Source organism: Eucyclogobius newberryi, unplaced genomic scaffold, assembly GCF_026437365.1.
Source record: "Eucyclogobius newberryi isolate DKJ021-1_F unplaced genomic scaffold, fEucNew1.0.hap1 SCAF_4, whole genome shotgun sequence".
Classification (NCBI taxonomy): domain Eukaryota; kingdom Metazoa; phylum Chordata; class Actinopteri; order Gobiiformes; family Gobiidae; genus Eucyclogobius; species Eucyclogobius newberryi.
Window position 1 is genome coordinate 23,606,622 of NW_027316056.1, and position 15,869 is coordinate 23,622,490.

At 40.0% G+C, this 15,869-nt stretch overlaps 1 protein-coding gene across 1 annotated transcript; it reads left to right on the forward strand.

Moving 5' to 3' along the window:
• Positions 1 to 13,582: 13,582 nt before the first annotated feature.
• On the forward strand, positions 13,583 to 15,869 carry s1pr5b (sphingosine-1-phosphate receptor 5b). The gene is made up of 2 exons (XM_072463604.1): positions 13,583 to 13,684; positions 13,885 to 15,869. The coding sequence occupies exon 2, from the start codon at positions 14,051 to 14,053 to the stop codon at positions 15,299 to 15,301; it is 1,251 nt and encodes a 416-aa protein (XP_072319705.1). The 5' UTR covers positions 13,583 to 13,684; positions 13,885 to 14,050; the 3' UTR covers positions 15,302 to 15,869.

A 15,869-nucleotide genomic window follows, 5' to 3' on the forward strand; every position in this document is an offset into this window, starting at 1 on the left:
TTTTACTCTTTATAGTACCTGCCTTTATATTAATTGTAGGTGACTTGAAAATGCTGAAGGAACCGAATACTCACTGAAAATGTGGTCATCACCATTAGCTCAGTCATGGACGAAGCTGCATGTGAGAAAATGATATGACAAAGTAGTGACTGAGTTGTTGTTTGTGCACCTGTCGTGTTTAAACAAGAAAGTATGGACGTCAAGATTATTAGGTCAATTCATAATCGTGATTATTCAGGTCGCAACAATGATAATTGTGAGTATTTTTAATTAAATCATGTCAAACAATAAATAAATCTGAACCTGAAGTATTTTTTGTCACATTAACTTTTACTTTGTCATTCTGAAAGGTGGATTTTGTAACGCTGGTCACAAACTTCAGAAATACCGGTTGTAATGTATTAGACAATGAAGATTCCATAGATGTTTTGTCTTGTTTCTATCGTGACTAAATGTTTAATCGTGATGTTTTTTCCTAAAATGTTATATTGTGATACTCTATATGTAAGTGCCTCATTAATATAAAAAATATATACAAAACTAAATGTATAAAATGGATATTTTTAACAGGATTTTTTCTATCCTGTTTTTACTACTACCACCATAACTACTTCTGTTGCTATAGTTGTTCCAGTTCTACTGCTGCTCATTACTCCTGCTAGTCTTATTTTACTATCTTTGATATTACCACTATTACACTGATTTATTTTCACAAGCGTCTCATCATTACTGGCTATATTCTATTTCACCATAGTTCAAAGTAAAACATGTGAAGTAAACTTGACCTTGAGGCCATGGTAAACATGTTGTAAATGGCTTGTTTAATGTGCTTGTAAATCAGTTTTATTGAGTACATTTTTATACTCTTTAGTGGTACAGCATTAAGAGAAACTGCCATGTGGTCTCACAATCTTTGACCATTGAGTGATTTTTAATAAAGCCTGCATTAGGGTTTACGTCTCTGGGGGAGTGGCTACATTCCATTGGCACTGAAGAGATATGCAATTATGAATTTACAAGAGATCATGTGGAAAATCCCTGCAAGGAAAAAAATCATATAGCTCCTTTTTCACTTTGGGTGGGCTATGGTTCCTCTTAACTTAAAGGTAAATAGTCCATACTAAAATGTAACAACAGAAACGTTATTTCTGAATAAGCATTTTTGGTTCTGGTGCATTAGTTTGTGTGTCAGTTTTGGACAGTTTTCTACCTTTACAGCTCTCCAGAGCCTCTTAAATTGAATACGTCAAATGTCAAATTTTATGAGCTGTCAATCAAACTTGCGCCTTGTAGCGTTCGGGCAGGTACATATCTGTTCTGCGTAACTACCTTTTTATGATTTTGCCTCACAAAACATTGAACATTTGTCCAGTCGGTAGCATGCGCACACGTTCCAGCTGCTCACAACGTAACCAGGACCATTCACTATTCTCCAACCAAAGTATAAGCTTTTATTCACGCACATTAAAAGATAGTTAAAATTCCCTTGTGAACACACAGGAATGATTCATGAGACTCCCATAGAAGGGGAAGCGTTGCCAGTTACACTTGTACACTCCCCCATGACTCCCACTTTGCGAATAATGACTTTTGCTCACATCCCTGCTCCTATTTTCCCCATGTGTTTCACGTTGCTATGCTGTGTGGTTGAAAGGCACGGCGTGGAAAGTCCCATGTAAGGAGCAGGAGTCGCCGGTAAACAACGGTATCGCTCCGCTCTCATCTCACTCCGACCCATCTTCTGCTCAGTATAAAGCGGATCGTATCTGCCGCTCGTCAACATCGTCCATCACCGTTATCAACAAAGACTTGCTCGGACCTCCTCTGTCGACAGCGGCCCACACAAACACAAAAACAAACTGTAATAAGAAACGTTTCAGCGTTTATAGTGCACTGTGTCACTTTCCCTGCGAGTCTCCAGGAAGATCGCGTTGCTTAGCCTGGAATGTTCCGCCGCGCGATTGACATTAAACTGCATTTATTCAATTACAGTGTTTTTATGGCTCAAAAATACAGTGGAAACTTACTGTTACTTACTGTGCCACACGTTTGACCTGTAACTCGGCCTGCTGGCGTCAACCGCTCTTCTCTAAGGAGGTAAATATGTTTGATGTCATACTGTGGAACGTTCTAGACAAAGCAATGGCATCTCGATGTAGACAAGTAAGTGTTGAGCCCTTCTCTAGAAAAGTGACATAGGGCACCTTTAACGACACCCGTGAACTGTATTAACGCCATAAAGTCGAGGAGTCATTGAAAACATTGCAAAATGGATTTATGATTACATTGAGTACAAAAAAGCACCAGCAGAGGACAAACATCAAGACTCGTTAGGATCATCAATCATAGATACATAGTTCTGACTTGGACTGAAAACGTTTTCCTACTTTTGGGGTAAAACTTCATAATCTAAAAGGGAAAAAAAAGATCAGACTGTGCACTCACCCGGTCATTTTTGTTTTTCTCGTTATCCTCATATGAGTCGTGGTTGGCTGCAAGAGATTAGTAGATTTAATCAACTTGGCGGTTTCACTAATGGCTATGTGTCCATGACTGTTTTATCAGAAAAGGTTTTTTTTAAATCTTATATTCACTTTTATTACAAAGTGAATATAAAGTTTGCTCACAGACGGGTTACACATTGTGCTCAAGTAGGAATAACGTTACTAAGTATAAGTAGTCCAAGAAATTACTCAAGTAAGAGTAAAAATGTATTTGGGTAATCTAGTAAGTATTCTTCTAATAGAAAAATTGTAGGAGTAACTGTCTAGACGTAACTACTTATGAATCATCAGGAGGTGATATCATCTGGAATTTGCAAATATTAAACCACAAAAATGAGGACAAACTAACTCATATCAGAAGAAACAATTGACTGAAGTAAAAGTTACACTTCTGGCCGAGCTCTACCAAACATAGGGAGAGCATGTGTGTCGTGCAGGTTCAGTTTCACTCTGTGTGCGGTAAATCACATCTTTTCTCAGTAAAACAGGCACCGCACCCACAAAACCGCACTCTCCCTGTCTGGCTTCACTGGAGTATGGCCTCATTGGACTCCACACATTTCTGAATTCCTGGATTTTCTCTCAAACTTAACTTGTCCTCATTGTTCCTTGGACAACACTGGCAAGCGCTATTTACTTTTCAAATGTATGAAAAAAGAGGAAGAAAAGAGATTGCAAGAGGAGCGGATCAAAATTAGGCCATTTGAATGACGCATGCAATCATCGAACCCAAAGCCACAGAGAATGATGCAGAGTGGTTAGAGAGGCAGAAGAGGCAGAGGGGCTTATGGGTAAAAAAAAAAAAGAAAAGTATTGACTTTCTTTGGCTCCAGTTGTCTGGAAAGCAACTGGGAAACACAGTGTATTCAGTATTCATATTTTGGAGATTCAAATTGAGCTAAAATGACTTGGTAAAAGAGTCTGATAACTCCCAGGTTTTAATCTGTGGTGCTGATTTCCGCCTGGCCCTTTACGGTCTCTGTAAACGGCCCCAGGTGCCTCCGCTGACGGCTCGACTAAGGAATAGTTAGTAATAGTTTGCAAAAATGGTTATGCTGCTGGAAGTGTCATCAAGTAAGATGAGGCGCTAGATGAATAGGAAACGGTTTTAAATTTAAAGATCTCAATGTGAAACTACTTCAGTTGTTTACTCACATAAATGTACCATGTACGGTTTTTATATAGAAATAAGAAATTGTATGAGTAAAAACAGCCAAAATTACACATATTTGGGACATTTAAATCTGAAAAATAGGGGTCGGGTGTAAATATCTTGGTGTTGATATATTAGTTACAAAACAATTTACAAAGAGAGATTTAGTATTTCAATAAACTAGTTCTTTAAAAAGTCCACCTCATTTTTAGACATTTCTTAGAATTAGCTATCAACAAATCCTTCTGTACATTCTGTCAAAATATTATTAAATACAAGTCTGGAAAATTTGGGGTGTGTAGGTGATACTTTAAGAGCTGATCTTTATGGAATGAAAGGCATTTTAAGAAAACAGCCTTATGTTAAGAAAGCAAACTGACAAAAAACAAATTCATAATAATAATAATAATAGTTTTGCCAATGTCTCGCCAACTTCTAGAGGGTCAATGAGTAAGGATTAGAACATGGTTAAAAGCTCTTGAAAGTCAATGTTGCTAAATATATCTCCTGTAACTGAAGAAAATACACTCTCGGGGAAAATTTGGTCAAGCTCGTCTCTCTGTCAGAGAAGATTTAAAACTGGATGTTTCTACGACTCATTGGTAATGCATGTGACAACTCAAATGATTTATTAAAAGTGACTCAAAGTTGACATAAATCAAAGCTCTTAAGTCACAGTCAGCGGGCAACTGTCTTCAGAATGTGTAATACTTGTTTGCTTTAATGAAGTTAGTGTTGTACAAGTTTGTAGGACACATATAGTCATGCTCGCTCAAGATGTTTTGTGTTTGATCTCTGTCATGTCATTTCTCTGCATGTGTGAAGTCTTGCACTCTGGAAACACACATCATCAACACATCACAAATGGCACTTTAGTGTGCACCAGATAAGTGCCATTATGCGCTGTGGCATAAACTAAAACCTCCCCAGTCGGCATCAATTATTTCCATTAGCCGCTACTTTATCTGTGATGTGGCACTGTATTCTCACTGTGTTTTCACTTCACCATCATTCCTCCTGCAGAAAGAGGAGAAAGCAGCGAGATCAGAGCCAAGCCGAGCACCACAGCAGTGTTAACAAGGCCCAGATGACAAGTCATAAAAGCACTACAGTGCAGGATAACAAGACGGTGCTGGGGATGAGACTGACATGTTACAACTCCAGGGCCGGATTTCATATTTTGACTCAGAGACAGTAAGTGCAGGTCAACTAGGGTCAAAAGATTTATATTATAAAGTTCAGTTAAAAGAAATGTTTTACTTTTATGTGTCCCAAGTCAGTGATGGTGTGAATTATTTTACTTATTAGCCAACACCTGCAGTCCTGTCTGTAATGCTTTGAAGTTAGGAGGTTAAACATTATTTCACAATATTTAATAACTAAATGAAACTCAAATGGAAATGGATCACGAGCTTAACATTATAATTATTTATATAAATTACGGAACATATAATTATTGTCAGAGAAAATAAACCTGTTCAAACAGAACCTCTATTTTGCATGTAAAGTCATAAAAGCTTGATTCTACATGAAGTGCCTAAAGGAGACTCACTTTCACAACACTGCTTTGTTTGGACAAAGGCTACAGGCTGCAGCGGTGGTAAAATGCTGCTCATCAGTGTCCTGTTTCTCCTCTGCTGCACACTAAAACACAAACACAATCATCTAAAAACAAAGTGAAGCCCTTCTTAGAGGTATAGCATGCACAAACAAGGACAAAGGACAACAGAATGAGGAGTCTCTTTTGTCTACAAACCATCTTATGTTGTTTATCTGTGTCTAATCTCATCACTTTTCTTTAACAACAATTAGACTGGGATTTTTGAGACAGTAAAAGCACCAGCTCTAAGACTCGTAAGTGCTGATAAAACTTTGACCAGTTTTAAACACGGCCCTTGTTCCTGGCCCTGCCGCCCGGACAACATCTGGACTCAGTCACTCCTCTGGTCTGAGCCTGAGAGCAGGTCCAATGAAACATGTGAACATGTCACAGATCCAGCTCAAACAGCTGCTATCAGCTGCTATCAGCTCAACTGCAAATGTGGTGCTCCAGAGTGCTCCAGAGTGCCAAAGCTTCACGCATTCTCTTTTAATTGTGGCAAATTGATAATTCCGGGGTTTAAAGCCAGGACACAGGGCCGTGAGCAAACAAGTAATCACTGAACAATCTGATGAGGGTTTAACTAAGTGGGCGGGGCTCTTCAGGGGAATGAAGTAAATGCAAAGAATGAAAATGCCCCAGGGACCCTCCATCATGAGCCTGAGGTCACATTTGACAGATAGTGTTGCCGAGCTGTGTTTCTGTGGAGACATTCACTTCCTGTAGCTGTGGGCACTTGAGCCACTCACACATTTTAAACCTTTATCAAAACAAATGTAAACGCCCCAGCACTTAGTCGGCCAATGGTATCACCAAACTCTTAAAGTTTCCTGTTGATCTTTGAAAGGTCAAAAGGCTTAACATTCTGTCTTAATAAACTATTTAAGAGCATTAAAAGCTTTGAAAAAAATCACATCTGCTTTTACAAGAAACAAAATAAACACATGGAAAAACACATAATCAAACCGTTTCAGCCCCATTCTTCCATTAGTGAGGAATGCGGTTATTTACCTTATGATCTAAATGTATTAAATAAATTGACTCAAACATTATGGCAGTGTCTATTGTTGTAGCTGCCCGGTCTTTTCGAAACGATCAGCTGTCTTGGCTCTGAGGCCGGCCTAGAGAGGATATTTGATCAGCAATACTTTTCACATCCAAACAACAACATAAGGAGGATGACGTCCATTACATCCAGCTGAGTTCCCACACTACTGACCATATGTTCCCCAAAACATCTGCATCCTACACCCAATGATTGATAGCATGATCGGACAGCTAAATGTTGTGTGGTTTACTTCACTTGGAGCTTGGTAAATACAAAAAAATCTGCTTTTTCCTGACTTGGGTGCAAAACATTATCACATCTTAAAAAAAGTGTGGATGTGAAAGACTTGAGCATGTCACCAGAAAATAGTTAAAACTTAGATTCATGAGGAAAGATGGCCTCTTGGGAGTGAAGGTTTGGGTTAGCAAAGAAATTAGGTGACAGCCTGAGGAATTATAGAAAGATCTTTTGTGCTCTAGTCTAAACAAGCTAGAAATAACAGCGCCATTTCTCATCAGGCGCTGGCATATTCCTGGCTATTCCTTTTGAAAACGCTTATGACGACAGTTCTTATTGTTTAAAGTTTACAAAATGGTCACGTGATCAAGATTTAAAGCACCTTTCTTTTATTTGATTATCAGTTTTATTCGTGCCAAAATGGTGACACGGCGCAGCTGAATCCGTTTAAGAATAATCAAGTTAAGAGCATTGGATCAAGAATAAAGATCACTTAAATCTTGCATGAATCACTCTAAAATACAACTTTTATTGGGTAAATGATGATGGAGAACAATTATGACATGGTTAAAAGCTCTTAGGAGTAATAATATGTCCCCGTATTAAGATTCCAATGCATATTTTCTCTTAATTACCATCTGATTGTTTTCTTGCCTTCCAAATTGCTGTTGTCATTATACCTTGATGAGGGCAAAGGTCGAACATGACAAGTCCCAGTGGGCGCGTCAAAGGCCCAATGGGCAGCTCGTGACATCCATCTCCTCGGCCTCTCGTTTCTCTTTTCCACAAGTAAAAATACCACTGTCTGTATCAATCCTTTTCAACACAGTCCTTAAAGCTCACAAAAGCACAGTCGCGGCACACAGTCAACATTGTTAGCCAATTGTAAAAGGGTTTATAGTGACCTGCCGGGACACTGTAGCCGGCCTTGCAGTTATGGAGCGGCCGTAAGGGAGCCCATAGGGGCTCATTTGGGAGCTGTATTCTGCCCGCCGCCTCGTATAACTGGGGCTTCCGTAAACAAGGCGCTGGGAAAAGTAAGTCAGATTAAAAGCGAAAATAGACCGATCCTCGGATTTCAAGAGGAGCCAGTTTTGACAGTTGTTTGTGATTTGTTACCGGAGCAACTCTGGGAAGACCATAATCTGTTTGATGGTATCGTATGGGCTCCGACAAGTCACCGTCATGACTAAGACCTTCTTTACTGTTCAAAATCAATAGTAAATAAGGAAAACACCATTATTTCAGCATCCATGTAAACCCGATATAGAATGACTTTATTATGGAAGATGATTCAAAAGTACACAATCAATGATGTGACTTAATCTTTATTGTTTAAACTTGATCCTGACATCTGGAATGTTCATGAATTGGACCCAATGCAGTCATTTATACAACAAAAACAATACTTTTGTGTTCCAGAAATCACACTTCATTCCCCTGTCTGAGGCCGTCTTGTCTCACTGGTCTCCTGATTCTTTCCACACACTTCTCTTTATATAGCTTCATAAAGAGGCATTTGAAACAAGCTGACGCTTTCATAAATTCTAAAATATACTTTGAAACTGTATGTACTGTATAAGTTTGTAAAACATTTAGTGGCCCAACTTTTTGGGTCTTTCACAGTGTGCCGTTTTTATGATACTGCTTGGCACTTTAATAGTACTATGGACTGTAGTATTGTGAGCTGAATTTATGTCAATGCATTTAACAGGCCAAAGAGTTTGGGGGATTGCAACGATAATCTGTTATGGCCCCGCTGGATTTTCAAATGAGTTGAATTGCCAAGTTTAATTTACATCAATATTTCTGTACTTTGCGTTTGTAATTTTCAGATATAATGAGCAAATACACATTGGACATAAAACAAGTGCAAACAGTAGAGAATTATTTCTGGGCGCATTACAATTGTGCAGATTTTGCCTGCCAAGCTTCCTCTTCAGTTCACAGGGTCTTTCTCAATGGTTTGACAAAGAATTATCAGTATTCCCTTGAGGCTTTGTGAAACTCTCTAAATGTGTGTATTTTCTGCTGCTGTCATGAGCAGGAAATACCTGCAGCTCACATTTAGGATACTTTTCAAACATAATAAAGGTTGCTATCACGTTTTAACCGAGGGACAATTAGTAGGAGTCCAGCTGCTATGTGCTTACAGTCTGTCAGTGCAGATGTAATATTGCTTTTACTTCGGTCTCGTGCTTGAAACAAGAGCCAGCTGCTGGAGCGAGTAAGACCTGACGATGGAACAAGCCGCTTGGAAATGTGGTTTGAGTGGAGACAGAGGGGGAGGCCGGGGTACATGCGGTGAGTGACACAGATATGCAGGATCAGAGCAAATATTCACTTTGAGCTGTGACTTTGCCTGAACCGCACTAAATTGGTAGCAGAGATCGTGTGACATCATTGCATTTAACTTCTAATGGGTTTGGGGAATAGACAGAGGCGTAAATATAAGATAAATTTGCAATATCCAATATGTCCGAGTGAAAGTTCAATGTGCATAACTCTAACTACCAACCTGGTTCAAACTGGGGCTACAACACTGCGTAACTAACTTAATTTTACTTTACTTTTTAGTTAAGCATGCATGGATGGTTATTTGGATGTGACACTGTATTTTGGCCACAGTCAAACTAATGAATTATGTTCCTCTGTAAAAGCCAACCTTTGATAACGTAACTGATCAACAGATGAACAGGCGTGTTCCTACAGGCAATGTTTTACAGGATGCAAAATAGAATAAATAATAATGGCGTAAACCGAACCAGAGAATTTACATAGTGACCTTTAAGAATGAGAATGAAGGAGAGATTGTACTATCCTGAAGGACATTTTCAAAAAGGTCTGTCCAGTGAGAGTCCCATAATGAAACACTTTAGAGTTAAAGTAAGTGTGCTAAATCTAAACTTCATTTTTCATAGCAAGTCCTCAGAAATGACCACAAACGTAAGAGACACAGAGCCAAAGCACCGTAAAAGATTTCATATAAGAACGGCATGCAGTAAAGGGATTCTCATGGTTTTCGTGTTCGTTCGGCTCAAAGGATAAAGAGGAAGCAGGACTTCAGTTCAAATCACTTCTCCACACGCTCACTATGGTGTGCTTGAGTGAGCTGGATCCGCGCCCGTTCTCTGTTTATGAAGCACATTTTAAACTGAGACACATGAACGACGAACCATCGGCCAAGAGCAAGAAGTGATGTTTAAAGAAAACCCAAATCCCGAGTCCGTCACTTGCCCCTCTCCTCACTTTCCCGTCCCGAGCATCTTGGCCGCACATTTTATATCCCAGATGCGAGATGGGGCCAGAACTGGAAGATCTGGCACCCATTTACATTCTTACTGGTTTTAGGAAGGAAGCGCAAGATGGAATTTCAAGGGGGCCAAGAAGAAAAACAGAAAGAAACATACAAGCAGAGAACATGCAGAGAAAAGCAGACATGCACAGTCAAACCCGAAGGATTCATTTATTAGTCGCTCATCTGTAGCTCGGGAGTCTATGCAGAACAGCAGAATGAACCACGCTCGTGCTGAGGAGACACACTGGATTCAAGCTTTATCTCGGTCAACCCTTAAGTTACTGATTACGACCACATCGCAACTTGAAGCGTTCGAGAGAGTTACGGCCGTAGTTGCAAAGAAATGTCTGGATCCCATTATAGAAGAAGTCTGTCAGCGCTGGCCAGAACACTCCAGGCTGCAGTCACACAACACAGCTGCACGGGACGGCCCAAAAGAAACAGTCACAGGAGAGAGGTAATGACCCGAGCCACTTGAACTGCAGACAGAAGGGAAAGACTTCAGGAAAGCTGCAAAGACACGCAATTGGCCATGTGCAAGGAAGAAGTGAAATACTCGGTTGTCTGTAAATGCTGAATCATTTAGGCATCGCGCAAAAAGGAGATTTGGGCTTTGATTTGTAGAACTTAGAGGAGATTTTGCACGTTCTCCTTGTGTCTGGGTGGGTTCCATCTGTGCCCTGATATGCAACAAAAACAAATGATTTACTTAAGCAAATGTATTGAAGTACTTTCACAGTCAAAAGTAAAAGTATTTCACACAGATTTTTGAAACTAAGTCAAATAGTGATTTTGATTCTTGATAAAGAATTGGGCTGATTTTCAGAGAATGAATCGTCAAAGATGGGACTTGAAGAGAAAACGCAAGATGTCATCATAAACTAATGCTTAAAATACTTTGTACCTTCCAGTCCAGTTCAAAAACGTATTGGAGTAGAAAGATACCTGCTCTCAAATGTAATGAAGTCGATGCAGATTTGAATGATTCTACTTATGTACAGTACTTTCACTTTTCTACTTTGTTAGTTCCAGGATCCAAGCTCAAATCCGTCCTGTGCACTTCACTACAATCACTCACTGCTCTCTCACTGCTTTAACGGTGATTCAAAGGCGGAATGGGACATAAAGTCTTATAAGTTGGACAAAAAAGTTTCCCCCCGCTCATAAAACAAAACAGCAAAAATGCAATAAACTGTAAATTATGGCATATATAAAAAAAATAGCAGTGGAATGTGTCAAACCAAGCAAACTTTTACAAACTCTCATTCACACTTGGACATGCATCATTACATTGTCTTTGTCCCGTCTTATCTCTTCTTATCAGAGCAATTAAAGCAACCAGGGGGCCGTTTCCTGTCAAAGGAGATATCTGTGTATCTATGGCAACAAGTCAGCTGTGATCAGAGGATGAACCCCCTCCTCCTCCTCCTCCTCCGAAAACTCCCTTTTAAACTTTCCCTCTGAACTCATCCTCCTACTTTCTCCTACTGCCCCGAACTTCAAAAGACAACCTTGTACCCTCATAAATCTTGTTCCCAAAACCGCGACACAACGGGCGGAGAAAGCGGGCAAACAGCGCAGTGATGATGAGCGGCTTTGTACTTTTCGCCAGGCATCACACCATGAAGTCATAGGGCACCAGAGATTTAACGTTAGACTTTAAACAAAAGGACCCTGACTGAGAAATGAAGCCTGGGACTCCTGGAAGTGAGGAATGTCCTTATCACTGGAGCAGGTCTGGTTAGTGTGAGCGCAGGGACTTATCAGGAGGCTAAGAGTCGAGGATGGAGAGACCCCCTTTCCGAACCGTGTGGTGTGGCGTAAAGGGCTGAGGAGGACTTGACAGAACATTAGTGGGTGCCGATGAATTAGAATTGTTATGAAGCCGCGGAAATTGTTGATGCTCTCCAGCTGTAAAGAGAAAAGTGGAATAATGTCATTTTGAGCACTGTGCAAAGGTTTTCCAATACAGTCGAGTAGATGGTAAAGAAGGTTCTTCACCGCATGACTGTTCGAATCAGGCCTCTTGTCCCGTCTCATGGTTTGTGAAAGGGACGTCACATTAGCAAATTTCAGTGTTGGATTATTGTGAGAAGAAAAAAAAACCTTCAAGATTTGGCCACACTATGAAATCTTTAATTTTCTTCCGTTCCTCTTGTCTAACACGTTAATATTTCTCAAGTTTGTCACCGCTATTATGAAATCCATCAACAAAATAAAGTAAATGCGGCAAAAACAGACGTACTTTACATTTAAATGTTGTTTCTGGACCATAGATTGAATTAAATTAAATCAAATTAATATTGCTTCTGTAGTCACAATTATTCTTTGTTTTGAGTTGTTTTTGATTATACTGTTGCCGGAATTATCAAGATGCTTAATTAACCAAATAATCTTAACTTCTCTAGTTTATAATATGTCATTTTCAGACCGTGACAATTTTATTTTTCTATTTAAACACAGTAATATAACAACCGCATAAAGCAGCGTGCAAGGCTGGGTAAACAGTTACAGACAGATTTAGCATCACACAGAGGAGCGAGGTCAATGTAAAGTTCTTATGGGACAAAACCAGATGAGTTCAGCCAGCCGGGACGGGACAGTAAAGAAAGAGGAAAAGAGTTGTAAAAAGAGAGATGAAACAGTAACAAAAAACAGACAGGACAAAGTGAGACATCAGTATGACATGAAAGAGGACTGCTCTTCCTTCCTGCTCGTGATAGAGTGTCTGCTCGATCGCTCATCCACACAGTCTGAACTTCACATTTACAGGTTTTGAAGTGAGGTAAGACATATTTATGTATATACATATAAATATATGTGTGTGTGTGTGTGTGTGTGTGTTCTGTTTGAAATATGAAGCCGCGGAAAAAGTTTATATATATATATATATATATATATATATATATATATATATATATATATATATATATATATATATATATATATATATATAGACAATAGTGTGAATAAAATGCACACAATACTGAGTGTAACTAATCCCACAATAAACTGGTTCCACAAAAGAGTGACTGTTTGAACAGCAGCAACAAACAAAGGCTTCCCAACCGTCAAAATGCGGCGGACAAGGCATTTGAATAAAATACTTTTCCCGCTGCAGCACAGGAGTGTTAACTGCAAAGGGGTTGTTTATGGATCTAGGTATGGGATTGTGTGAGCTCCGGGTGTGAGCTTAGAAATCCACACAAGAAGCAGCCAATAAAAGTCCCCCTCACCTGTAGGCTTGGCTTGTTGTATCCTGATGAAGCTTCTGCACGCCCTGAAGAAAAGTAGAATAAGTGAGAAGCTGCAACAAGTCAAAGCACGCTGACTGTGGGAACGAGTCCACATCCACTGTGAGAATGAGAGTAATATTACAGAGTCAAGGAAGTGATAATGTGGAGATGAAGATACGATTCAGAAAAAGAAGAAACGGTTTATTATGTTAGAGAGATCTTGTTAAAACATGTTGTTCATATAAATATAATTCTTGTGTTAATATGTGGGTCAGAGGGGTGGTACTGCAAATGTGTATGAAAGTTTACTTGAGTAAACTTATGGTGTGTTACAATTACTTATATTATTATATTATCAGAACACTTTAAATTTTTTAAAACTTTTCAAAGTGCTTGAATCCAAAAGAGACGTAGATGATAATATTGTGCAAGAGTGACCAGATGAAGGGGGAGAGGCTGATGTTGGGACGGCCCCTCTCTGGGTTTCTGTGTGAAGTTCTCAGTGAACTCTCCCTCCTCAGTCAGACGGCTTCTGAGTCACTGACTACTCATGTTTGGATCAGTCACATTCTATGGAGAGCAGCTGAAGGAAACACTATACTTTCAAGGTAATACTTTTCACATTTTTGTTTAATAATACTAGCTGAAGCTGTTTTTACAACACGCTGAAATGCTTCTGGGAGACTTGAAACTAAACTATAAACAGTGGAGAGGATAGTGACTTATCTGCATCAATTGCCTGCTGTATGAGCATTCTGAACTGTTGTATGAAATACTGATTGTTTTGTTTGTTGTTTATTATTTGCAGTTCTTCAGACCAGGAACTAATGAGCACTGTCCTCTGGCACAAAGAAAAACTCCATCTGGAGGGATTATAAATCGACCATGAAAGATGATCAAATAGTCCTGAAACATTTGTTTGGCTTCAAACTTGTATTTGTCAAAAGATGATAAACAAATTGACCTCATAAAAAATGTCTGAGAGGCAGAACACCAGTGGAGCAGCACAGAACATGGATTCAACTTCTGAGACAGGATACACAACATCCGTACCAGCCTTGTCAACAGCGTCTCCTCCTCACAGTTACCAGCACTTCTTCTCGGAGTACTTGGACAACTCTGTGATTTTGGACCATTACAATTACACAGGCAAACTAAAGAACCGCTGTGAGGGCCTGAAGCCGGAGAGCATCGTCTTCCTGGTGGTGTGTCTGCTCATTGTGCTGGAGAATGCAGTAGTGCTCATTGCCATCTGGAGGAACAAAAAGTTCCACTTGCCCATGTACTATCTTTTGGGTAACCTGACTCTGTCAGACCTGTTAGCTGGGATCACGTACATGGCCAACATCATCATGTCTGGACCTAACTCTCTAAAACTGACCCCTCTGCTGTGGTTCATCAGAGAGGGAGGGGTCTTCATCACCCTTGCTGCATCTGTGATCAGTTTACTTGCCATTGCCATTGAGCGCCATGTTACCATGGTAACCATGAGGCCATACCATGGTGCAAAGAAAGGGCGAATGCTGGCACTCATCGGAGCAAGTTGGGCCCTTTCAGGGTTCCTGGGAGTCCTGCCCATTTTGGGTTGGAACTGTATGCACAGACTGGAGCAGTGCTCCACTGTCCTGCCCCTCTACTCCAAAAGCTACATCCTCTTCTGTGTCTCCGTCTTCATTGCAGTCTTACTGGCCATTGTGGTCCTGTATATCAGAGTTTTCCGCATCGTCCGCAATAACACACAGCGCCAGAGACTGACATTCACAGGGAGTGTGAGGAAAGGTTTAGCCAGAAAGTCACAGAAGTACATCGCCCTCCTAAAGACAGTCACTATTGTTTTGGGGGTTTTCATTGCCTGCTGGATGCCCCTCTTTATCCTCCTCCTCTTGGATTTCGTCTGCCCTACAGGCAGCTGCAGTGTGCTCTACAAAGTGGACTATTTCTTGGGAGTAGCCATTGTCAACTCGTTCCTCAACCCTATCATATACACCCTGACCAGTAAGGACATGAGACGAGCCATCCTGAGGCTGCTCTGTAGACCGTGTCTAATGACCCGCGATGGACAGGTGAAGAAGCTCGGCATGCCTTTCCTTGAGTGCAGTTTTAGTAAAACCGAAGTAGTATCACAGAAGTTAGAGGCTGGCCTGGAGACCACTATCTCCTCTGGGAATGTTATCACTACACCATCTCCAATAAGAACCCTCTACCCAAAACTCTTCAAGCCGTAAACCAACTTCAGAAGCAAACGACTGAATTTCAAGCCCAAGAAAAACATGTATAGACTTGTAAATTTGTGGCCTATAGCACAGTTTATCAATTATGTAATACACAACGTTATAGGAGCAAACAAGATGTGAACTTAAAAATGGAAATATTAATTAAATAATCCAGTTTTGCACTGAAGAGTCATGTGGAGAAAAAAGCTATGAAGTAGAATAACTGCATTTGAACACAGTGTTGTAGGGCACTTCCTGGTTAACCTGATTGTGGTTGTGAATCCTTTTCATTTCTATGTTTGTTAAGTTCACTTGTGTTGACAGTGTGAAAATGACAGCATTTCCAGTGCACCCACCTGGTTATCGCTGGTTCGAGTCCATGGTGTGTTTTTATTATATTGCATGTATCTTTACCCTCTGTTTGTGTATGTGTAAAAATAAAAAATAAAAGAGTGAAAGATGACAGACATTCATGACACAAAAATGTGCCTGAACTAATTTGAGTTATGTGTAAAATTACAATTCTCTGTTTAAACAACATTTGATGCACTGTGGAAAAGAGGTTTAGGTTATTCCCATT